The sequence below is a fragment of the Lynx canadensis genome, chromosome D1, assembly GCF_007474595.2.
Source record: "Lynx canadensis isolate LIC74 chromosome D1, mLynCan4.pri.v2, whole genome shotgun sequence".
Classification (NCBI taxonomy): domain Eukaryota; kingdom Metazoa; phylum Chordata; class Mammalia; order Carnivora; family Felidae; genus Lynx; species Lynx canadensis.
In genome coordinates this window covers 90,069,434-90,093,610 of record NC_044312.2, presented here as the reverse complement: position 1 = coordinate 90,093,610, position 24,177 = coordinate 90,069,434, and the positions used below count along the sequence as shown (strand labels likewise).

General features: G+C 50.9%; 1 protein-coding gene across 1 annotated transcript in view; it reads right to left on the bottom strand.

The window, feature by feature from the left end:
• Nucleotides 1-1,338: 1,338 nt before the first annotated feature.
• LDLRAD3 (low density lipoprotein receptor class A domain containing 3) overlaps nt 1,339-24,177 on the bottom strand; it is a 191,897-nt gene continuing 169,058 nt past the window's right edge. Inside the window, exons 5-6 of the mRNA XM_030332518.2 lie at nt 4,601-4,946; nt 1,339-2,910 (exon numbers count right to left, since the gene is read on the bottom strand). Coding sequence (XP_030188378.2) covers nt 2,673-2,910; nt 4,601-4,946 — 584 coding nt within the window. The 3' untranslated portion in view covers nt 1,339-2,672. The remainder of the gene's footprint in view (nt 2,911-4,600; nt 4,947-24,177) is intronic.

Sequence of the window (24,177 nt, the reverse complement as noted above, 5' to 3'; positions counted from 1 at the left end):
ACTATTTATCAACCACTTTGTTGCATGTTTGAAAAAGATGTCAGTTTCAGAGTAGGGGCTGAATCAGGGGGTAAGCTATCAATTACAGTGCCGCTAATTTTAATGCTAAAATAAAAAGAATTCGCTGCTCTCATCTGAGAAAAAAGCACAGAGACGGTTTCCTGGTTGGTGTAGATTTAGGCAATGTATAAAAAAATATTCTGGATGGAAATGAGTTAAAAAATATTGCTGGCCACTTATTTGCCATTTTGAGTAGGGGGAAAAACAGGAAAAACCCCTGTAGCTTTGGTGCCCTATTTATATATTTTTTAAAAAGATTCATTAAAAAAATCAAATCTATAATAAAAATGTCCCTGTGTTTATTTAAAAAAACAACAACATTAATAGGTTTTCTTATCTACTAAGACCATTTGTTTTTCCTAAGATGCCTGGAAGCAGAAAAGCGAGTGAGATTAATTCACTGCACAATTAATTAAAATTAGAATCCTTTCTTCTAAACAACTTCCAAAATACCAGAAAGGAGCGTGGGCCCATCAAAGGGAGAAGAAATAAAGCCATTCTGACTCACAGGAGATGAAATGTTCAGCCAGAGTTCCTACCACACTCTGGATACCATCGTTAAGTTCTTTCTTTATCAGAGTACTTGGAAAATAACTCAAGTGTTATTTAAAAAAATGAAAGACAGAAACGACTAGCCTCCTTTTCTTTAACTTAGAAAGAAAGAAATCACCAAGTCGCTAGCTTTCCTGTAACATATTTTGGATATGGTTAAAAAAAAAACAACCCAAAAAAGTCCACAGAACAGGATCACTAAATGCTACTTCGTCCCCCACTCCTGCAGGCTCCATTTAAATTAGCATCAAAGAGGTTACCGAAAATTTCTTCCGCTGCGGGAAGAAGTCCTGAATGGGTGAGCGCTGCCTGGAGTGGTTCCGCCTGGTTCCAGTTTTGTGCCCCATCAGGGTGGTTTCTTGCCAAATAACGCCTACATTTCTACCCACTGTATCTCCAGGGAGTGGGCCCTGCAGCTAGCTGGGCACAGAGAAAGAGAAACACTAGCAGAAACACAGAGACTCTGAACTGAGGGAGAAAGACACCCCTCCTTCTGCAACCTTCAAGAACTTGATAAATAATAACTCAAAGTGCAACAATGCACGAACGCCAGGCACACAGGTCAGTCTGCAGTGACCCGGTGTCAGGGCTCAGCGGGACAAAGGTGTGATCTCCTTTTTGTATCTTTCTTTGGACCTCACTAAAGGAAAAACAAAAGCAAACAAAGAGACAGCTTTCCTATACACATATAAATAATCCCTTAACTAGAAGGGAAAAAACAAACACACTGTTTCAAATGCATTTCTAAGAGATTAAAAAACAACAAAAAAAGTCCGAATGGCAAATCTTGACTCCAAATTATCTACCGTCCACGTCTTTTAGAGGAGAAACTATGGCAAGTCAGAAGAAGCCTGACCCTGACTCTAACCCTAGCCCTAATCCTAAGTCAGGACGCTGGTATCTGGGCCTTGGGAAGGGGAGTGTGTGCAACACAGGGACCCAGGAGCTCTGGTGGGAGGTCCTGAACATTCTCACGTGTGTCATCAACCACAGTGTCCTCAAGTCCAAACGCACAGGTAAGATGACTTCTGGGTGTTAAGGTGACGTCGGAAGCTAGTGTTGAAAGTTGCATGGATGGGCACAGATGGGCGTGGTTTACAGGGACGGAGGACCAGATCAGATTTTTGGCCAATTCAAGTTGGGGTCCTCAGCCCTTGGCTCCGGGAAGGTCACAGCCAGGAAGGGGACGGTCCAGAAGCCAGAGAAGGGCTGTGGCCCTCAGCAGGCCCAGGCTCTCGGCAGCTTGCATTTGAAGAGCTGGGAACTCGGACGAACTCACGGCAGAGGCCCCCTGCCCGTTCCGGGATGAGGCTGATGACAGACGTTGCAGAGAAAAACCCTCAACACGAGGATTCTTGGGGAAGGTTTTAAAGCCTGAATCTATCAAGTAAATGGTTCAGAGTCACTCGGAGAACCAAAAGGCCACTGGTGATTGCGGAAGGGTGTAACTCATGGCTGTTTCCTCTGGCCGCGGCCTCGGCCGAACCTAGGGCGGCGCGCAGGAGAGTGTGAGGCAGGCTTTGGTGCTCACCTGGATTCTTCCCAGGGCAGCCATCCACGACGGCCTCCTGGAGGATCATCCGACCCAAACCTCCCACGGAGCCATATGGTAGCAGCCACGGGGAACTCGGGCTGGTGTCTCCCACCCTTCTGGACATCCAACACGGCACAGGAGCGCTGCGTTCCCCAGGACTCCTCAAATGCCGCTTTATCCGGCCGCCTGCAAACTTACGTTGCCTTGTCCGCAACATTCCAACAATGACACAATGACGTGGCAAGTGAGCTCACGCTCCTGGGCCCCGCAGGACGAGTGACCTCCCAGAAAAGATGGCACAACACATCGTGTCGCCCGAGAGGCCGGAAAAACACCAGGTCTCCTTCTAAAGAACATCCCTGAAATCTGGGGTGGGGTGGGGGGAGGGGGTAGGAAGGGGACGGAGAGACCGCTGACACCCGAAATCCCTCCTCGAGGCACCCTGAGGAGCTCCCCATGAGCTGAGTTGTTAGGATGGTACCAAGTCAGAGCAGATTAACCCACATGGACTTTGGAAGCGCCAGATTTATACTTCTGCGGTGCCCTGGCTGGGCGCGGAGTCCCTGGGCCCCGCGGCGCTCTCCGGGGGGCCGGGCTGCCCCGGGCCGTGGCCGCTGTCTGCCGCGCTCAGGAGGCTGCTGGCCGCCTGGGAGCTGGCGCTGTTGGCACTCCCGGAGCGCGAGCGGTAAGGGGGCAGGTCCGCTTGGTTCAGAGACTCAGTGTCGGAGGAGTAGGGCGGCGGAGGAAGGTCGTACCACGCGGGTCTGCAAAGAAGAAGGCAGGATGGGGTGGGAGAGGCAGGGGACAGGGGAGGGAGGACGACGTGTCAGGAGCCAAGGCAAGGCGGTCGCCCCACCTTCCCTCCCCCCCCCCCCCCCCGGTCTGTGGGATGCTGATGTGTCCCCCAGGTGGGGCGGCTCTCCGGGCTCTGGGAGGACCCCTGGTCTGCGACAAGACCAAGGGAACGGACAAAGGTCAGTGTGCTCTGGCTGGCTCGTGCTGCATGGGCAGGTGTCCAAGCCACATCCTCTGGGTGGCCCCGGGTCGAGGATGCCAAGCATCCCCTTGCCTTGTCCTGGGCGGCCTGGCGGGAACACTTGGCTCCACCAGCGAGGGGCCCTGCGGTCCAGGACTGAACCTCTGACGGTCCACAGAATTTGGGGTTCTTACTGAAAGTCAAGAACTGGCGATGTGGACTTGGGCGAGAGGGTATCTTCTCAATGGCTCGGTGCTCTGCAGAAGGGGTAATAATGACACCTAGCTTGCAGGGTGGTAACTTAAGGGAAGAGTCTATTTTGCAGTGCTCACTGGGAGTCAGACACCGTGCCCCCCTGCCTTACCTTCATTACCTTATTTAGTGCTCACAAGAGCATTAAGGGCAGGCCATTGTACTGGGGAGGAAACTGAGGCAAGGGGGCATTAAGTGACTTGCAGAGGACCACAAATAACTAGTAAGCAGCAGTTCTGGGATTGAAACCCAGGTGTTCCGACTCCAGATTCTGCAATTTAAACTTTACTCTGCGTTGGAGGGTCCTCTTTATAGAGGTTATGAGGTTATGAGTGGTGAGTGAGGTCCTGGGCTCGGACGCTTATTTGCAACGACGTCCTTAAGCACAGCCCGCTCAAGTGACGGTTATCTTTTATGAGAAGGAGAAACAAAGTTTAAAATCTACGAGAGCTGCCACTGGAGCGGGGAGAGGAGCCCAGTCAGCCCGGGGAACAAGAGCTTGAAAAGGCCTCTCGCCGCACCGGGTAAGTCCTGGGCTCAGAGGAAGAGAGCACTCTTCTTTCTTTGACTCTGAGAGCCAAAGTGAACTTCCCAAATGGGTTCTTGGGGACACCCTGGAGATCACCCAAGAAGGGAGGGGAGGGTGGGGAGGCCTACCACCTGCTTCCATACAGAATTCTGCTTTTTGACTTTCTCTGTTGGGCTTTCTAGTCCAACTCCATTTGAAATGAGGGTCCTGTTGTTTTAAAAAGCCTGAGAGTGCTCTATTCTACTCCTTTCATTTTATAAATGAAGGCAAGCAAGGAACTCATTCATTCATTCATTCATCCGTTCGTTCATTGGTTCAACAGTACGAACCACCTCTAATATGGCCACTGGCGCTGTTCTGGAGTAGCGGGTGAGGCCCCATGGTCTGAACATGTATCGGTGTGGCTGAGTTGGCCAGGATCCTAGGTCTATGTCCTCGGACAAGTAACTTAACATCCCAGAGCCTCCGTGTGCTCGTCTGTAAAACTAAGGCAAATAATGAACCTCCCCCAGTGGCTTGCAGAGAGGAGTAAATGAGATGATACTGTCTTGCCAGGACCCGGTAAAGGCCAGACACTGCTGTCGCGTCTGCTGCTGAGCGCGGGCTCGTGGCAGGCACCCGGAACCCAGGTGTGTGCGCCTGTCCCGCGTTCCCCATGCTGACCTCCCTCCCCCAGGCTCTGCCACCCAGCACGCACCTTTGGTCCAGCAGGGCCTCTGAGTAGGAGGGCGGGGAGCCCACTTCCGACGCGTTCTGCTCGGCCTGGCTGGCCACGTACTGGATGCCGTTGTTGACGTTGTAGGTGACGTTGCAGTGGTGGGGGTGGTCCAGGACCACCAGGCGGGAGAGCAGCACGGGATGCTGCAGCCGGTGCACCGGAAGCGTCATGAGGTTGTTCCTCTTCCGCTGGTGGTGCAGGACCAGGGCCAGCAGGGCCACCACCAGCACGAAGATGACAGAGCTGCCGATGATGGCGTAGGTGATGCTGGGGTAGTACACGAGCTGGTTCTCTGAGGTCACAAACACCTGCCCACTGCCTGGTTCTGCGAAACCCCAGAGGGGAGAAAAGAGGAGGGAGGTTACCAACCTGGCTCACCTTCTGCTTCGGAGTCAGTCCCAGGAAGCGCACGCAAACGTTCAGAGAAACACGATTCGCAACAGCCGGAACGTGGAAACCACCCCATCGTGTCCAGTGACTGGTGAACGGATAAACAAAATGCGGGATGCCCACACGACGGGATACTGTTTGGCCATAAAAAGGACTGATGCTATGTGACACCACGGGTGAACCTCGAAACCATTATGCCAGACGAAAGAAGCCAGACGCACACATGCTGTATCATTCCATTTATAGGTAATGTCCAGGAATGGCAAATTTATAGAGACAGAAAACAGATGAATGGTTGCCCGGGGCTGGAAATCCCCTGGGAATTCGAAGTATCACGTCTACGAGGAACAGGGGTCAGTTTGGCTGGGGTTCCCTCTGTCTGCAGAGTGCTTATTTTACACCAGGCCCTATCTGGAGCTTTCAAGATAGACAGCCAGCACGGCACAGGCCGACATCATGCACCCTGGAGCCAGACTAGGTTCAAGTCCCAGCCTCTGTGCCCTTTGGAACTCATTCGTTCGTTCATTCAACAAATGAATGAACTCACTATGTGCCCCTTGGAAAGTGGCCAACCTCTCTGTGCTGTAATTTTCTCATCTGTAAAATGGGGATAGTAAGAGTGACCAATCCCCTGGGCAATCGGGAGCATGGAATGTGTGAATAATGATCGAGCACTCAGAACAGCTGACACATTGTGCTATGGGGGTGCGTGTTCGAGACATACAGACACATGCTTTATTCCATCTACTTGCCTCACAGCAAGTCCATGAATTAGATGCTGTAACCGCCTTCTTTTTCAGATGAGGAAAGGGAAGCTCAGAGGGGTTGGGTCCCCTAATGAGGTCACAGGGTTAGGAAAAAACAGCGGTGTGTGATCTGAGCCCAGTGATCTGACATCAGAGCCCTGCCCCTAAAGCTCCGTCCCGCGGCCCCCTAACCAGACTCGCTAGGCAATCTGCAAGCACTTCTTCAGAGTCTGCAAGCAACGGTCTGGTACGTGTCCTACCCCCGGCAAGTGGCCCACCCCGCCTTTCCAAGTGTATAACAAGCCATGCTTCACACACTCAGGTGAGGGGCTTTCCGGTCAGCAGAACACATGTGGCAACAAGACAAGGTCCAGGCTGGCCCTAGGAAACCAGAGTGGTGTCTCAAGCTGGGGACTCCTCGTCTCTGCAGAAGAACCACGACTACCACTGTTGTGGCCCAGCTGGAAGAATAGTCTAAATACAGCCCAAGTGAGCAAATCTGGTGACCACCCCCTGTGCGCGTCCAACCTCTGAAGCAGTGAGGTTTTGGTGGGTCCACAGGCGCCAAAACGTAGACGTAAAGTAGCAGCGGGAGCAGCAACCCTAGTGGCCCGGGCCCTGTGTCCTGGAGCTGGGCCAAGCGTTCCCAATCCCTTGTCACTAGATGTACGCCCGTCCTGTTCATCACAGCATCCCCAGTGTGCGGGATGGTGCCGGGCATGGAGCAGGCACTCAATAAATGCCTTCAGCTCAGCGGAAAAAAAAACGTGTATTCACACACCCTGGTAAGGCAGGTGCTATCAGTATTTTATGATTCCTATTTTCCAGACGGCAGAGTGGCTCAGAGGTGACTTAACTTGTCTAAGTCCACGTACGATGCAAGTAGAAGAGTCCAGGCCTAGAACCCAGATACTTCTCCATCAAAAAACCACACGCTGGGTGGGAGGGCTCAGTCGGTTAAGCGTCCGACTTCGGCTCAGGTCATGACCTTGCAGTTTGTGGGTTCGAGCCCCGCGTCGGGCTCTGTGCTGACGGCTCGGAGCCTGGAGCCTGCTTCGGATTCTGTGTCTCCCTCTCTCTCTCAAAAATGAACATTAAAAAAACAAAAAACAAAAAACGAAAGCAACCATGTGCTGGGGAACACACTACCTTCTCTCCTTTCCTGATATAAATGTCTCGATTCCCCCAAACAATCCTAATCTGAGACACACGAAGATTTTCCTCCTCAAGCTCCAGGCTTTATGTTCATTTCTTTCTGGCCACACTCAAACATGAACGAAAAGCTACGATGTTCCTGTAGGTCGCTGTTTCAGTGATTAACTATACAGAAAGATGTGAGTAACATGCTAGACAACACTCAGACGTGTGCTGCAGACAGTTGAGGGAAGGAGGCAGTTTGGGATTTTTCTCGAGTCTATTAGCTGTGACCATCTGGGGTGCTGCTGGAGTACTGTCTGCTCTCAGTTTAGATAACTAAAAGCCGGGTGGGGGCTTCTATGTGTGTATGTTTCAGAATTCAGGCTTGAAAGAAAATATCTTCTTCATTCTGTCATGTCAAGCACAGAGCTGAGGGGTTGAATCCTGGGGCCATCACTTCTAACATTTTTTTTTCTAATGTTTATTTATTTTTGAGAGTGACAGAGAGACAGAACCTGAGCAGGGGAGGGGCAGAGACAGAGAGGGAGACACAGAATCCGAAGCAGGCTCCAGGCTCTGAGATGTCAGCACAGAGCCCGACGTGGGGCTTGAACTCACGAACTGCGAGACGATGACCTGAGCCGAAGTTGGACGCTTAACCGACTGAGCCACCCAGGTGCCCCTCTGGGGACATCACTTCTGGCTGTTGCTGAAGCAACTGACTGCACTTTCATGAGCCCCAGCTGCCTCCATGTTTAAAATGGCGGCAGTCGCAGTGGTGGGAAAAAGAGTAGCCGAATCCTTGGATTACTGGGAAGGTAAAATACAATATATAGGTAAAGTGCCTGGCAAGTGTTTGCCCTCAGTTAATGCCAGTTCTTCTTGCTTTTTTATTGTGTAAAATATGCATGTAACTTATAAAATTTGCCATTCTCACCCTTTTCAAGGGCATCGTTCGCTGGCACTAAGTACATTCACATAGCTGTGCAACTCTCACCACCATCCACCCCCAGAACTTGTCATCATCCCCAAGTGGATAATGCTAACTCTGAGTGTTCACATTCTTTCCATTCTCCTCACCAACTTCTCTGGACCAGAGGCAGAGGCTGGAGAAGCCTCGCTCTGGCAGGGGTGTGTGTGTGTGGGGGGGGGGGGGGCAGTAAGAATGGAAGAGAGGGTAAGAATCGAATGAGCTCCTTTTTAGGGCGATATGTCTCCTAAAACACGAAAGCAGGTGGATTTTCCTCAGGAAAGCAAACGGGTCGAGAGATTTTAAAACACTACCTTGCGTGTAACCACTTGAAGTTTTAAGAACACAAGAGGGAGCGCTTTAAAATGAATGGGAAACGACTGCAGATCTTAGCAGGCTCATTTGTGTCTCCGAAAGCAGGCTCTCTCCAGATCTGCCCACTGTGGCAGGCGAGAAGCAGCAATCACGTTCACTCGAGAAATTATGATGTTACATAACTCAGTGGTGCCCGGTCTCGTTTCTGCTCGGTGTGTAAAATGTCATCTTGTATTAATTCATTAACTAGATTCACTTTTCTTAAGAGCTTAATGAGCCCGCTGGCCAAATTACTAATATCAGAGTTGCCTGGGACCTGAGTTCTAAGTGCATAATCCATGGATAATGAAGTTTCCATTTATTCTGGCTGTCCCTCAAGCCAATGCCCTCTGCTCCGCTGTCAGCTGGAATTCCTGTCCTGCATCCGCTGTTTCCACTACATTAATTGCAGGCAATCTGGTTACTACCCGGAGACCACGGTGCTCTCAAAACCACCAGCAGCTCCCGTCATGCCTGGGGTAGAGCAGGCTGTGTTGTCCCCAGCGCCAGGGGGTGTCTCCGCCGCAGAGTCATCTCAGATTTGTACGGTTATCACCATAGTCTTCCGGCAGAGGGCACTCAGGTGTCCGGAGGAGGAGGGCCCCTTTCTAATTCACGGAGAGGCGCTGTCTGGCCTGAGGGAGGCATGAAAGCAGCCGGCGCTCCTGACTGGGTGTCTCTTTGCTTCTAAACTGTTCCTTCCTCCAGACGCAAATCAGATTTCCCAGGAGACGCAATTTCTCGCCTAGCACACTGGCCAGCGCAAAGTCTGATTTCACATTTTGCTGGCCAGGTCTGGGGAAAACAGGTGTAATTATCCATGCACGGTTGATGGGAGGGTGAACTGGTGCAGCCCAGGTGGAGACAGGGCTCGCAATACACAGCAAAATAAAAACGTACATATTCTTTGGTGCAACCATTCCGCTCTCTAGGGTCTATCTGACAGATACACTCACACAGATGAGAAATGACTTTTTAATGTGAGTGTTCACAGATGCATCATTTGTAATAGCACACACATCGGAAATGATCTAAATGTCTATCAATTGTGGCCGGGCTAAATGAACCATTAGCTGTGATATCCATACAATACGACACCTCTCGAAAAGATCAGGGCAGCTCTACATACACTGATATGGAACCATCTGAAAGATATCTTGATACGTGAAAAGAGGCAAAGTTCAATAAAGAATGCATGGAGGGGCTCCTGGGTGGCTCAGTCGGTTAAGGGGCCGACTTCAGCTCAGGTCACGATCTCGCAGTTCGTGGGTTCGAGCCCCTCGTCGGACTCTGTGCCGACAGCTCAGAGCCTGGAGCCTGCTTCGGATTCTGCGTCTCCCTCTCTTTCTGCCCCTCCCCTGCTCACACTCTGTCTCTAAAATAAATACACATTTTAAAAAATGCATGGGACATTTTTTTTTTTTAAATTTTCATTCTTGAGAGAGAGAAAGAGAGAGAGACAGAGACAGAGAGTGAGCGGAGAAGGGGCCGAGAGAGAAGGGAGACACAGAATCCGAAGCAGGCTCCAGGCTCTGAGCTGTCAGTACAGAGCCTGATGTGGGGCTCGAACTCACGGACCGTGAGATCATGACCTGAGCCGAAGTCGGATGTTCAACCGACTGAGCCACCCAGGAGCAAGACTGTGTGGAACGTTTCTAGGACACATAGAATTGGTAACACTGGGAGCTCCCAGCATGGAGGGCAGAGGTGAGAGAGATTTGTTCACCCCTTTTTTTCTCTTAGTATTGTATTATCCGTTCTAAAACCATGCCTACCGTCAACCAACTTTGTCACTGCCTACGCTGACTGTACGTCTTGGTTTCCCTTCCTTCTCTCCCTGTAACGTACGGACCCCTCGGGGTTCATGCCTCACCATTGTTCCCTCACTTAAGACCCCTGACTGGCTCACCACGCCCTGAGAATGGCATCCAAGCCTGACCCCCGGAGTCCAGAGTCCCTGTTGGAATGTTCACTGCCCTGTTCAAGCCGACTCCTTATCACTCCCCTGAAAAATCAACTCCTGTGTGCCTTTTATAAAAAAAAATTATTTTTAAAGTATACTTTCCTCCAGATTATATATTTTAAAAAGTCAGGTTGATCGAAGTATATATAATTTACACACACTCAGATGCACCCTTTCAAAACGTGCAGTTAGAGTTGAACAAAGTGAAACAGCTGCATAACCACGACCACAAACAAGATACAGAACCTTTCCATCCCTCCAGTTCTCTGTGCTCCTCTGTTGTCAATTCACCGCCCCTGGAAAACACTCATCTGTGTTCTGTCCAAAGACATTCACTTTTTCCAGAAAGTCATGTAACTGGAATTATACAGTACATAGCCCGCTGTATCTGGCTCCCTTCACTTGGCATGATGCTTCTGAGATTCATCCATATTCCTGGGTATTAGTACTTCCCTCTTTGAAAATGCGGAGTTGGGGTGCCTGGGTGGCTCAGTCAGTTAAATGTCCGACTTCAGCTCAGGTCACGATCTCGCCGTTCCTGAGATCGAGCCCCGCGTCGGGCTCTGTGCTGACAGCTCAGACCCTGGAGCCTGTTTCAGATTTTGTCTGAGATTTTCTCTCAAAAATAAATACACATTGGGGCGCCTGGGTGGCGCAGTCGGTTGAGCGTCCGACTTCAGCCAGGTCACGATCTCGCGGTGCGTGAGTTCGAGCCCCGCGTCGGGCTCTGGGCTGACGGCTCAGAGCCTGGAGCCTGTTTCCGATTCTGTGTCTCCCTCTCTCTCTGCCCCTCCCCCGTTCATGCTCTGTCTCTCTCTGTCCCAAAAATAAATAAAAACGTTGAAAAAAAAATAAAAAAAAATAAAAAAAAAATAAATACACATTAAAAAATTTTTTTAAATGCAAGTAGCATTCTGTTGTACGCAGGGATCACAATTTGTGTTGAGAGCGGCAACTGGGTGGTTTCCGGTTTCTGGAATGCAGGTCTTTGTGCTGACAAATATTTTCGTATTTCTTGGGTTTATACCTGAGGGGTAAGGCTGCTGGGTCCTACGGGGAGTGTAGGCTTCTTAGAAGAAACTCTCACACTGTTTCCTCGGGGCGGCTGCAGCATTTTCCCTTCCCCCAGCCACTCTGCATCCTCACCAGGACTTAATGTGGCTAGTCTTGAATTGTAGCCATTCCGATAGGCGTGTAGTTATAGCTCACGGAGGTTTTAGGTTGCATTTCCCAGGGACTAATGACGCCGCTGAGCCTCTGTTCCCGTGCTGATTCACCACATGCAGATCTTCTTTGCTGAAGTGTCTATTTACATCTCTTGCCCATTTTAAAATTTGGTCGTTTGGCTACTTGGTGAGGAGTAAGAATCCTTTGTCCGTTTTGGGACACAATCCCTTTTCCAGAAATGTGTTTTGCAAATATTTTCTCCCCCATCTGTGGCTTGTCTCTTCCTTTACAGTGCCTTTTTGAAGAGAAAGTGTTTAAAATTTGTCTTATGAAGTCTACTGTATTAATTATTTCTCTTATGTTTCCTGCTTTTTGTGTGCTCTCCAAGAAATCTTTGCCTGGAAGAAATTTTACAGCTTTAGCTCCCACATTTACATCTCTGATCCACTGCAACTTAATTTTTGTTTATGGTTCAATGTTCTTTTCCCCCCCTCCCTCTGGATATTCAGTTGTTCCAGAACCATTTGTTGAAAGCCTACCCTTTCCGACTGAATTACATTGGCACCTTTGTTGCAAGTCAATTGACCATACAAGCCTAGGTCTCCTTCTAGATTCTCTATTCTGTTTGACTGAACCATATACCAATCTTTATGCCACTAAGTATTTTGATAACTGGAGCTTTATAGTAAGTCTCAAAATCAGGTAGGGTGCGTCCCTTTTGCTTTTTTTTTTTTTTCTTCTAAACTGAGCTTTATTTCTGATTATAAAAATCCATTAAAATTAAAAGCAAAATAGAAATGTTCACACACACACCCCACCCCCGAAACCTACTAGGACAAAACAGTTGAAGAGTTTGGTGTAAACCAGGGCTTGGCAAACTTTTTCTGTCAAGGGCTGGACAGTAGTATTTCATGCTTTGTGGGTCATATAGTTTCAGTCACCACTACTCTACTGGTGTAGCACAAAAGCGGCTGAGGATACACTGGTGAATGAGGACGGTTGTGTCCCAATCACATTTTATTTACATAAACAGGCAGCAGCTCGGACTTCACTCACTGGCTGTTAGTTTCTTTTTCTTTCTTTCCTTTTTTTTTTTTTTTAATGTTTATTTATTTCTGAGACAGGGAGAGACAGTGCATGAGTGGGGCAGGGGCAGAGAGAGAGGGAGGCACAGAATCTGTAGCAGGCTCCAGGCACAGGGCCCGACGCGGGGCTCGAACCCACGGACCGCGAGATCATGACCTGAGCCGAAGTCGGTCACTCAACCCACTGAGCCACCCAGGCGCCCCTGGCTGTTAGTTTCTTGACCCACAGTGTAAATCCTTCAGAACTTCTCTGTGGATGCCCACACACACTTTCGTTCCTGCTGTCCAGATATTTCTGCATGTGGGCATCTCTCCTCACCCACCCACACCTTTGTTAAAGAGTAGCTGTGAAGTATCCCACTATATACACGCGTCACAACTTACTTAACACTCTGCTGATGAGATGTACATTTAGGCTGCCTTTTTTTTTTTTTTCTATTACCAAAGATGCAACAACAACATTCAGGTAGACGGAGCAGACCGTGAGAGCTGCGAGGGTGGGCCCAGGCTTGCTTCTGTCCCCCATGCTACAGTTGGTGCCCAACACAGTGTTGAGTAAGTTAGAGACCCTATAAGGGTCTCTGTAGATATAATTAAGGTAAAGCTCCCAAGATGAGATCATCCCGAATTAGAAGGGCTCTCAATCCCATGATGAGTGTCCTTATAAGCAGAGAAAAGGAGACGACACAAAACAAGACGAGGGAGAAGGCCATGGAAAGATGGAGGCAGAGACTGAAGTCACTGTTGCCCCAGCCGAGGACAGACTGGAATTGCAGCAGCCACCAGAAGCCAGGAGAGAGGCGTGGACAGACTCCCCTCAGAGCCTCCACAAAGAGCCAACACTGCCAATCCTTTAACCCCAGGCCCCTGGCCTCCAGAACAGCGAGAGAACGCATTTCTGTTGTTTTAAGCCATCCAGTCTGTGGGGGTCTGTTACGGTGAACACAGGAAACAAATATGCCATCCTATGAAGCAGGCCATTTTACAGATGAGGAAATGGGAACACAGGGATGTCAAGGAACGTGCCCACTGGTCCAAAGCTTCAGTTATCATTCACGACTACCATTACAGCTTCCCAGCAGAGAAACCGGGAAGAGCCCAGGCGTCTGGGTCCGGAACCCCTGCTCTTCACCCATGACTCCTTTTCATTTTTCACACGCTCTCAAGAGGCAGTCCTGGTGGCCCAGGGACAGGCTCTCTCCTGGGAGTCCTCCTCAAGGCCACGCAATCTTGTAAAGAAGTAGGTACTCCCCGAGTACTTTTTCCTATCTGGAAACTAACGTTGGAACACGATCATTCACCATCTCATTTACAGAGAGACTCAAACACTGAATAAGAAGACGAGGGGAACCCTGAAGCTGAGTGAAGCCTGGGCTTGCCAATCTTCAAGAGGGGAAAACTGAAGCCCAGAGGGGTTAAGTAACGTACTGAGGGTCACACAGCAAACAGCTGGCACAACTAGCACTTGCACTCAGGAGCCTGAGGCCCAAATCCATCACATTTCGCCTGCCCGTTTGCCACCCCACCACAGTGCTCCAGCAGTGGGGTTGTCTTCCTTCTCCAAGAGCTCCCATGTAGACTGCAACCTACACTCTGGTCAACATATTCTGGAGAGTCTTCCAGAGTAAGTGAGATGGCGAGAGACAGTCCGTGAAAACGGGGACCTTGGTCAAACAGGTGTGAGGAAAAGTGGATCGAACAAATCCAACTAGTCTCTTGGCAGCTGTTCAGAGCGCAGGCTCTGGAACCCAAGTGTTTAGATTCAATTCTCAGCTCTGTCACTTCTTTTTTTTTTAAATTTTTTTTTTTTTCAACGTTTATTTATTTTGGGGACAGAGAGAGACAGAGCATGAACGGGGGAGGGGCAGAGAGAGAGGGAGACACAGGATCGGAAGCAGGCTCCAGGCTCTGAGCCATCAGCCCAGAGCCCGACGCGGGGCTCGAACTCACGGACCGCGAGATCGTGACCTGGCTGAAGTCGGACGCTTAACCGACTGCGCCACCCAGGCGCCCCTCAGCTCTGTCACTTCTGAGCTGTGCGACCTAGGTCAAGTTACTTCTCCTCTCTGCACCTCAAAACCCTCATCTGTGAAACAGGGTCATAGCAGAATCCACCTCGTAGGGTTGACTAGGGACACAAAGAGAAAATACATTTAAAAAGTTTAAAACAGTATCTGGCACACAGTAAGTACTCAGCAAACCCTAGTTATTATTGGTCGTTATAGTACAGGACTTCTCAGAGGCTTTCTTATTAGGCAAACGTTCACCGCGATGCTCCACAAGAGGCTGTGACCACTTCTTCAGCCTCGGTGCTACCTGGGATGGACAGAACACTCATTGTATTCCAAAACAGCACATTCCCAACATTCTGGAAGTTGTCTCTTCACAAATCAGATAGGGGCATCCCTGGCCCTGTTGCCGGGCGGGGGTAAGTTCTGTGGCTGCAGCTGCCAACTTAACAGGTGAAAGCTGAGAAGCAAACGCCTACGCCCCCCCCCTGCCCCCGGTCCCTCTTCCTGCAGCAGTGGCCGCCACCTCCAGGCCGCAGCTGGTTGGGGCCCAGCAGCACAATCACCGACTGACGCCGGCCGAGCACCAGGAGCCTCGACTGTGCAGCTGCTGCTGAGCGTGAAATGCGAGCTTCAGCTCGCTGGTGCTACGCCTGCCCGTGAGGCCTTATCACCCAGGGAACTGCTGAGTGTGCGCCCTTGGAGCTTCCGAATGCAGACAACTTTCTGAATAATTTAGGGGAAATGGCTGCTAACGGAAGCATTACAAGAGGGGCTCCCAAGAAGGAGCTTTATTGACCATGAACGAGTTCACCACTTCCGGAGATTTCCGAAGATCCTAACAACTTGGGCCCCCACACCCCAGGGGGAAGGGAGACCTGTTTTGCATACACTGGGGGGCTGATGCTCCCATCCCAGCGTCCCAGCCGGCAGGACAAGGACTCCTCAAAGGGGAGCACAAGACACAGCTGATCCTCACAAGCACAGAGCAGCCCCTGGCAGGTCCTCGTCCTGGTCCTAGTCTCACACCTTCCACCACGGCCACCCCTGTCCCAGCCACAGGCATCCCTGCCCCACCCCCACTTACCCTCTAGCCTTTTCCCCCTTAGCTGCACAGCGGTCCTTCTGGAAGCTAAATGCCTTTGTTCATGTGAATCCTCTGCTCAATACCTTCCAGCAGCTTCCCACATACTCAGTACAAAGTCCGAATCTTCCCCATGGCCTCCACTCTTGCCCCTTCCCAGCTTCTATGCTACAGACTCGGTGGCCTCCTTTCTGTGGTTTCAGAACACACCAAGCACGCACCTGCCCCAGGGCCTTTGCCCTTGCTATGCCCTCTGCTCTGTATGCCGCTCCCTGGGCATCTGCATCTCTCACACCGTATCCCACCCAAGTCTCTGCTCCTAGGTCAGTGTCAGTGGGAGGACTTTCCGAGCCACCACTAAGCCTCTCCATCCAGCCCCTCCCCTGGCCTTATCTGTCTTCACAGCACTTGTCACCACGTGTCACCGTCCGCTATATTGTGTATGGAATTATCTCTTTCCTACTCAAATGTAACTGTGGGTGGGCAGAGCTATATTCTGCTTAGTCACTGCTGTATCCCCAGTGCCCTAGATGGTGCTCCGTGAAAATATGTTGCTGGAAGTGGGCAGAGGGTCTCTAACTCTGGGGCTCTGTAGGTGTCCGTCTCAGGGCGTTGTCCTGCCAGCAACACCTGCGACCTTTCACGTGAGACTAAGCGCCTCACATGCCAAGTGCTCCATGACTGTGAGCTCGGTTAACCTCACAGGTGAGAAAAGTTAGTCTCAGAGAAGTCAGGTCATCAGCCCCGGGTCACACAGCCAGAAAGCGATAGAGCTGGGACTTGAGCCCTCGTCTGCCTGGCCACCATCCAGAGACTCACGAGGTATGAGGACAGGTCCCACTCAGGTCTCTTGAGCTGATCTGCTCAGGGAATGTGGAACCACGCCTGCAGCTGAAATAGTCGTATTGTTATTTGACGGGCAGCTGGCAGAGCTCAGGATGGTAGAGAACTGTGCAGGTGTTGAGTACAAAAGCACTGTCCCGTTCTTCTAGAACCTTCCCTTCCACAAATTAGATGGGGGCCACTTAACCCTCTCCCGGAGTCATCTACAGACCCGCCGCCTCTCAGGGCTGGGAGTGTGGAGACAGAGCATGTGGGTTTCTCTCCGAAGTGGCCGAGACGGAGCCCAGACCCAGTCAGGCCAGGCCCAGCCCGTGCAGACCTGCAGACCTGAGCGGGCTCTGCTCCCCTGCTCACAACCCTGCCTGAACTTCCGACGTCCCAAGGGCAAAGTCCCGGCTCCGCACTGGGAGAGTGGGTTCCCCCCTCCTCTCACTGCTTGCATCCCTACCTGCCCTCCTAGGTGCTGGCCGGCCCAGCCTCGAACAGGGTGCTCACTTCTTCAGACACACCCACAGCTTTCCTGCCTGTGCCTACTGCCTGTCCAAGTGGGTCCCACAGCCTCCCGGTTTAAAAAGGGAAACTGGGGCGGTGGGCGCAGGGGTGGGGGCGCCCGGGTGGCTCGGTCGGTTAAGCGTCCGACTCCGGCTCAGGTCCTGATCTCACAGTTCGTGAGTTCGAGCCCCCCTTCGGACTCCGTGCTGACAGAGCAGAGCCTGGAGCCTGCTTCGGATTCTGTGTCTCCCTCTCTTTCTGCCCCTCCCTTGCTCTTGCTGTGTCTCTGTCTCTCAAAAATGAATAAATGGTAAAAAAAAAAATAAATAAATAAATAAAATAAAAAATAAAAAGGGAGGCTGGAAGAGTTTAATGACGGGACAGCAGAAGGCTCTCCCAGCCTCAGGCCTGGGTGGCTCCTAGGACCTAGGAGAGCTGACAGGAAGCTGGGGGGACAGATAGGCTGAATTTTTCTCTTTCCACCCCCTCTACCTTCTGCTAGTGCTTCCCACTGGCCACAGCCACCAGAAGCCAGAGGGTAGGAAGGCCCTGCTGATGCAGCCTGGGGAAGGGGGACCGTGTGTGCGGCGAGGAGAAGCGGGGGGATGGGCCGCAGGGGGTGCGGCAAGAGCACCCAGAGCAGGGACCCCAGCTTCTCTCCTGCAACCTCACCCCCTTTCCCCATCGCAGCCTAGCAAATTCTACCTTATTCCTGGCCTTCGCTCAAATGCCACCGCTTTCATGAAGAAAGCTGTCCCCTCTGTTGGGATGACCTGGGTCCTTCCCTCTGCCGGGCCCGCTCATGGCATCTCGCCGTATGCCGCGTGTGACATCAGGCTGGCGGCGAGGTGGCTGAGGCGGTACGGGAACGGCCCGCGGCCCCTCTGGCTCAGTGGGAGCCCTGGACACCTGTGCTCACGACCCCACTCGGGCAAGCGCCTTCCCTCGGAGCTGGCGCCCGTGCCCGCTCCCCCTTGGTGTGGAAATCAAGGAAGCCCAAGCAAGGGAGAAAAGCGAAGGCTATTTATTCAGAGTTTGCTGTAGCAAGGGAGTCAGCCGCGATCGCTTGCAATCGGGCAGAGACTCAAAGGTGGGCAGCGGAGTGGGAAGAAGGGCAGGCTTGAGGTGTGCCCTGTGGGGGCGGCTGGTGTGGGGAGCTAGAGACGGGGCATCCTGATCCCGTGAGATTCGTGAGGGCTGCATATCTGGCTTCCGCTGGTTGGCCCCAAGCTGGAAACCGGGACAAAGCGTAGGGGAGCTGTCGGTTGTCAGTGAAGTGTTGGAGGTTTGGGGCCCATTGTTACCAGGGTTATTGTTTGACTTCCTGGCTGGTTACTGCAGTTAATGAGTTGGTGTCCTGGGCTGGTTGCTGGAGGCTGTGGGTCACAGTTCTGCTTTTTTTCTTTCTTTTTTTTTTAATGTTTATTTTTGAGAGAGAGAGAGAGAGAGAGAGAACAGGGGAAGGGCGGGATGGGGGTGGACAGAGGATCCAAAACAGCACAGAGCCCGATGCCAGGCTCAAACTCAAGAACCGCCAAGATCATGACCTGAGCCAAAGTCGGATGCTTAACGGACTGAGCCACCCCGGTGTCCCTCAGAGTTCTGCTTTTACACATGGTCTAGCCGCTGTAGGTCCGTATATTTAGCCTTTCACCAACTGTGCAACCCTCATCCCTGAGTCTGGCCCAAATCCCACCTAGGCTTGAGTCTCTGTGACACTCTGGGCAAGCCTCATGCTCGGTTCCCTCACTTGTAAAGTAGGGCCGATAAATGCCCCCCCTCCCGCCCCCCCCGCAGCAGCACCGCGGGGTTCAGCGCTGACATAGGTGAAGTCCTGACATGGACAGTACAGTCTGCATAGACAGTCGCTACTATTAATATGCACCTGTCCACTGACACAGGGAAGTAAGGGGTCGTGTGAATGGGGACAGGCGTACCCCTACAAAGGGGCAGCGTGCATGGTGGTTAGTCCACGTTTGGGAGTTGGAGTGACTGGCTGAGAGCTCTGGTTCTGCCCTAGACCACATGACAGACCTTGGACAATGTCCCGCACCTTTATGAGCCTGTATAAAACTGGGATTGGAAACCTATACACAGCACACAGTTGATATGAACATTAAAGAAGTCTGAAGTCTGAACCAAGTGAACCACTGTGAGCTTGCTTCTGTGACCTTCTAGCATCTGTGCAGTCTGGTCCCCTCCCACCCAGTTAAAAAGGGGCTCGTGGGTGCTGACCGGTGGAGAAGGGGAATGCTACCCAGCGGAAGGCAGGGAGGGCAGCGGGATGGTAGGGATGCAGAGGCTGTGGCCTTCCAAGGATGGAAGGGAAGCGACACTCCCTGGTGGTCTGGTCATTAGAATTCCACGCTCTCATCAAGGGTGGAAGGAAGAGATGAGGAGGGAAGTCTGGCTGGGCGCACATGCGTTTATCCGATGACGAAGCCCAGACTGCGGGTCAGGCCATGCGCTCAGTGCTGGGGATTACACGATCAAAGCAGCTGAGACCTACCCTGGAGGAGCTCAGTGCATGGAGAAGCCCTGGGACCCACTTCTCTCCAGCACCCCATGATTACCTTGACTGCCTGCGGCCCGTTCTCTCCAGCATGGAAGCTTCCAGGAGCTGTCTTGGCCACTGCACGCCAAAGGCATCCTCTACCCACCCTGACCTTGCTTGTTTAAAAAAAAAAAAAATCCCGTGGGGCTGCAGCACCTTCATGGGTCCCTATTCCAAGCATATCTCGTGTCCCAATTTAGCTGCAGATTGAAAAAGTTTAATTTAAAGGGCAGACCAGCAAATGACTGAATCAAAAGAGAACCACGAAAAAGCCCACTGAACCATTCCATGGTAACTCAAGTTTCTAAAATTAACTGGAAGAGGGGTGGATGGGAAAATCCACGCTGCCAGCCTATTCCATGTCAGATCGACCACAGCAGGAGCCGTCCTGGCTGAGCCCGAGGGAAATTAGGGGACCCATCCGCCGGATGGAGCTTGGTTGACTTCCTGGCTGGTTATTGCAGTTAACGGGTTGGTGTCCTGGGCTGATTGCTGGAGGCTGTGGGTCACAGTTCTGTTTTTTTTTTTTTTTTTTTTTTAATGTTTAAAAAAAATGTTTAAAAAAGCTAGGACCCTAGGACCATCCAGAACCAGGAGACAAGCACCAGAAGATTCAATGCAAAATGAGACAGAGGGGAGAGGAGAAAGACATGAGAAAGTTGTAAAACTGAAGGCAGAAGGAAGCAGACATCTCCCTGGGAATTCTCAGTTGTCCTTATTCCAAGAGACCGAAGGGTTTTCGGTCTTCCCCACCGAAAGGGGGTCTTACCCTCTTCCACCTGCTCTTGGGCAGAGGGGGCAGGGAAGCCTCCTGAAAGACTCTGCATTTTCAGCAGATGCTACTGAGACAGCCGGCTTGTTGCTGCTCCTGGCAAGGGGGCATCTTGGCATGGAGGAAACCGCCCATGATCCCCGAGCCCTTCGGAGCCTGCCTAAGAACAGTGCACGCCCTCCGAGCTTGCTCTCCGCCTCTGATGAGGAAGGGTGTCCGTGATAACCTGGGGAGTTAGGTGGTGAATGGCCTCTGCTTAGAAACAGGCACAGGGCAGTTACACAACTGGCTGGAGAATAAGGAAGTTAATTGGCTGTTTAAGGCAGAAAAAGGCATTTTTTAATAGGAACTCAGATTGCTACCAAAACTCAGTGATGAGGGTAATTGGAGCGAGGGCCCCCGGGTGGCCTTTTTAGAACTCTGCTCAATTGTGTAATGACTTAAGAAAAACATGTCAACAGAAGAGTGCAGGGCAGTGGAAGGAAGGGGGTAAGAGTTTTCCAGCCCCTGCTCTGCTGCAGACCATGGAAAGCAAAAGCCCATGGGAGCCAGCAGGGGAGGGGTGTGAGGCGTGGTGACGAGCTCAAGAATTGGGATCAACGTTCCAATCTTTCTAACCGTCAGACAGGAGAGCTCCAGGACACCCTCTCTCCTGTGCACAGAGGGGTTTCAGGAGACCGAGGCTCCCCGATCTGACAGCATGGGGGCTCCTGCAAGTAACTGGCTTGCTTAAAATGGATACATGGGCCTCCTGGAATCGCTGAATAAGGAGGGCTGCACAGAATTACTATTTCTACTGTGTACTGTATCTCTTTACCTGGAGTGTTTGGTGGGAGCTGCAAAATTAAATGCTTCGCCGACATTCTTTGAACTCGATGGTCAGTTAGTTCCTGGTCCCGTAATAAGGCTCGGTGAGCTATGATACAATGGTCTGTTGAGCCTGCGGTGTCAGCGGCCAGAGCAGAATACTGCTAACTCAAGCGGGACACGGGCAGCAGTGATGCTTTGATGAGTTTGAGTGTCGAGTAACCAAACATAAACAGTATCGCAGGGACAGGCCAACCTTAAAAACCAGGGAGAGGAAGAATCTACCTCAGGCATGCCATTGTCAGAGCAAAGAAAATCTCATTAGTGGGAGCTGAGAAAACAACCGTCATCATCAAATATCCATTATGACCCCGAAATGCCATCCCGGTCACCCATGAGCTGGAAGTGCCAGTGCCAGCCCTGGTTCCTGCCTTTCCTTTTCCATTCATGACCAACTCCAGTCCAGGAGCAGGTTTGCTAACGCTGTTCCCGAATTCTGGGAAGTTACCACGATCTGTTGCATGGATTCCCACTTGAACTTCCTAGCTGGCCTCCCAATGTCCAGTTTTGCTCCTCTCCATTTTCCACATTGCATTCAGAAAGCTTTTTAGGAAGTAAATAAGATGGCAGCTATTGGACTCCAACTCCAACTTCCTAACAGTGGCCTCCAGAGGCCTCTCTGGTCTGGCCCTTGACTCTTCTACAACCTGACTTGAGCCGTTTGCCTCCTGGCACCCCATGCTCTAGTTTGGGGATCAGTGAAGTCCGGGCTGTTGCCTGTTTTTAATAAATAAGATTTTCCTGGAACACAGCCATGGCTGTTCTTTTACGTACAGTCTACATCTGCTAGACTACAGCAGATAGTAGTTGCATAGTTCTAGGCTCTAGGGCACACAGAGCCCAAAATACCCGGGTCTCATTTTGATTTCTGGAGCAGACCAACACGTAATGAGCAATGAGCTGAGAGGTATACCAGCTGCTTTCATCCAGCGTACAGTCTTTGGGAAGTTACTCTAATATACAAAATGCGGCAATCGTGATAAAGTGATAGAACCACGCAGAAAGTCAACAGAGAAATCAGGAAGTCAAGGAGGAAATCAAACACCCCCTCCCCGCTATGCCTCCGCTGGCTCTTGCTTTTTGTTGCCTGCAGAAGCAGGAACAGTAGAAGATGTTCCCAAAGGAAATGACAGACTTGGTCTCAATGTAGGATATGAAATACGGGAACAGTTAAAAACGTGCTTGCTCCCTGCTGCCACCACCTCCCTGTGTGGCTGGCCAATCCTGTCTGACCCTGCAATCCTGTCTTTTGAGAGGTGCCGGGGCTGTCTCTCACGGATGTTTCCTGAAATGAGGGCCTGGTGGAGGTTTTAATGTTTTCCAAGACAAGGTGCTCGAGGATCCATTCTAACAGCAGAGGCCCTCCTGGGCACCAGGTCGATGAACCTGGCTGTTCCATCATAGATGAATAACTACAGGGTTTCAGGCAGTGGAGGACTCAAAGTTACCTCCTTGACTCTTTAGAGAAGAAACAATCACCGAGTATCCCCGGGGCTTTTGCAGAATCCATGTGTCCCTGTCAAAAGCTTTCCAGACACCGAAGACAGGCCAGAGAACTCAGGCAAGCAGTTTTAAATACTAATGGGGCTGTGTTAAGAAAGTGAAGGCATCAAAGCCTCTGTCACTGACAGAGGACCGAAGCTGGCCTCCTTAGGAAGAGAAGTGAGGACCCGCATGGACTGATGTGACACAAAGACCGATCCCCTGACAGGCCAACAGCAGAGCCACCTGCTTATTCATTGACTGTTTACTGAGCACCCGCTGGGGGACAGCCAGGGTGCCAGGCGATTCTGGGTCACGGTGATGGGGCTGGAGTCACTGGAGAATGGACAGGGAGCCCGGTGAACGCCAGAACTCCCATGGCTGCTTAGATTTTTCTTAAATTTATTTTTTGAATAGGTAACAGCTGCCTGGTTCAGAACTCCAAAGGTAAGAAAGGATTTGAAGAGAGAAGTAAAGCTGTTTCCCGTATCTGTCTTCCAGCTACCAGCTTCTCCTCCCTAAGGGCAGCCACTGGTACCCACTTTCTTTTTTTTTTTTTTAAGATTTTTTTTTAATGTTTTATTTATTTTTGAGAGAGCGAGTGAGAGCAGGGGAGGGGCAGAAAGAGGGGCGTAGAGGACCTGAAGCAGACTCTGCGCTGAGAGTAGAGAACCCGATGCGGGGCTCGAACTCACGAAACGTGAGATCAAGACCTGAGCTGAAGTCGGATGCTCAACTGACTGAGCTGCCCAGGCACACGGTACCATTTTCTTTTTGTGTGGGCTTCCAGAACTAGTCCGGGCACCTGTTCACAAATATCTATTACTTTCACTACACATTTTAAATATCTATTCTTTTTAGTTAAATTTTTTTTCACTTAATGAACCAAAGCAATACATCAATTTTTTAAAAAAAATTTTTTTTTTCAGCGTTTATTTATTTTTGGGACAGAGAGAGACAGAGCATGAACGGGGGAGGGGCACAGAGAAAGGGAGACACAGAATCGGAAACAGGCTCCAGGCTCTGAGCCATCAGCCCAGAGCCCGACGCGGGGCTCGAACTCACGGACCGCGAGATCGTGACCTGGCTGAAGTCGGACGCTTAACCGACTGCGCCACCCAGGCGCCCCCAATTTTTTAAAACCAAGTACCATTTTGCCTATTTAATAAATGCCTATACAGCACTTACTATATGCCAGGCTCTTTATTTTTTTAACTTTTTATTTTGAGGTAGGTTTGGATTTACAAGGGAATTACAAAAAATAGTGGAGAGAGTTCCTTTATACCCTACACCCAGCCATTCCCAACGTTAACACCTTACCCGACCACAGAATGACTGTCAAAACAAAGAGGTGACCTTAGAATGATTATATTAATTACATCCTAGGATTTATTCAGACTTTTCCAGTTCTCCACTCACGTCCTTCTTCTGTCCTACCACCCAATCCAGGATCCTACAGACCGTCTGTCTCTTCGAAGCTGTGACAGCTTCTCCGTCTTTCCTGTCCTTGATGCTTTTGAAGAAACGGAGCCATTATTCTGGAGACGACTGTCCGTCTGTGCAGGTTTTTCCGATGTAGTTTCACAACTGAGGAGACCAGCCCAGAGGTGACGTGCCCTCCTTGGTGCGCCCTCCCAGAGG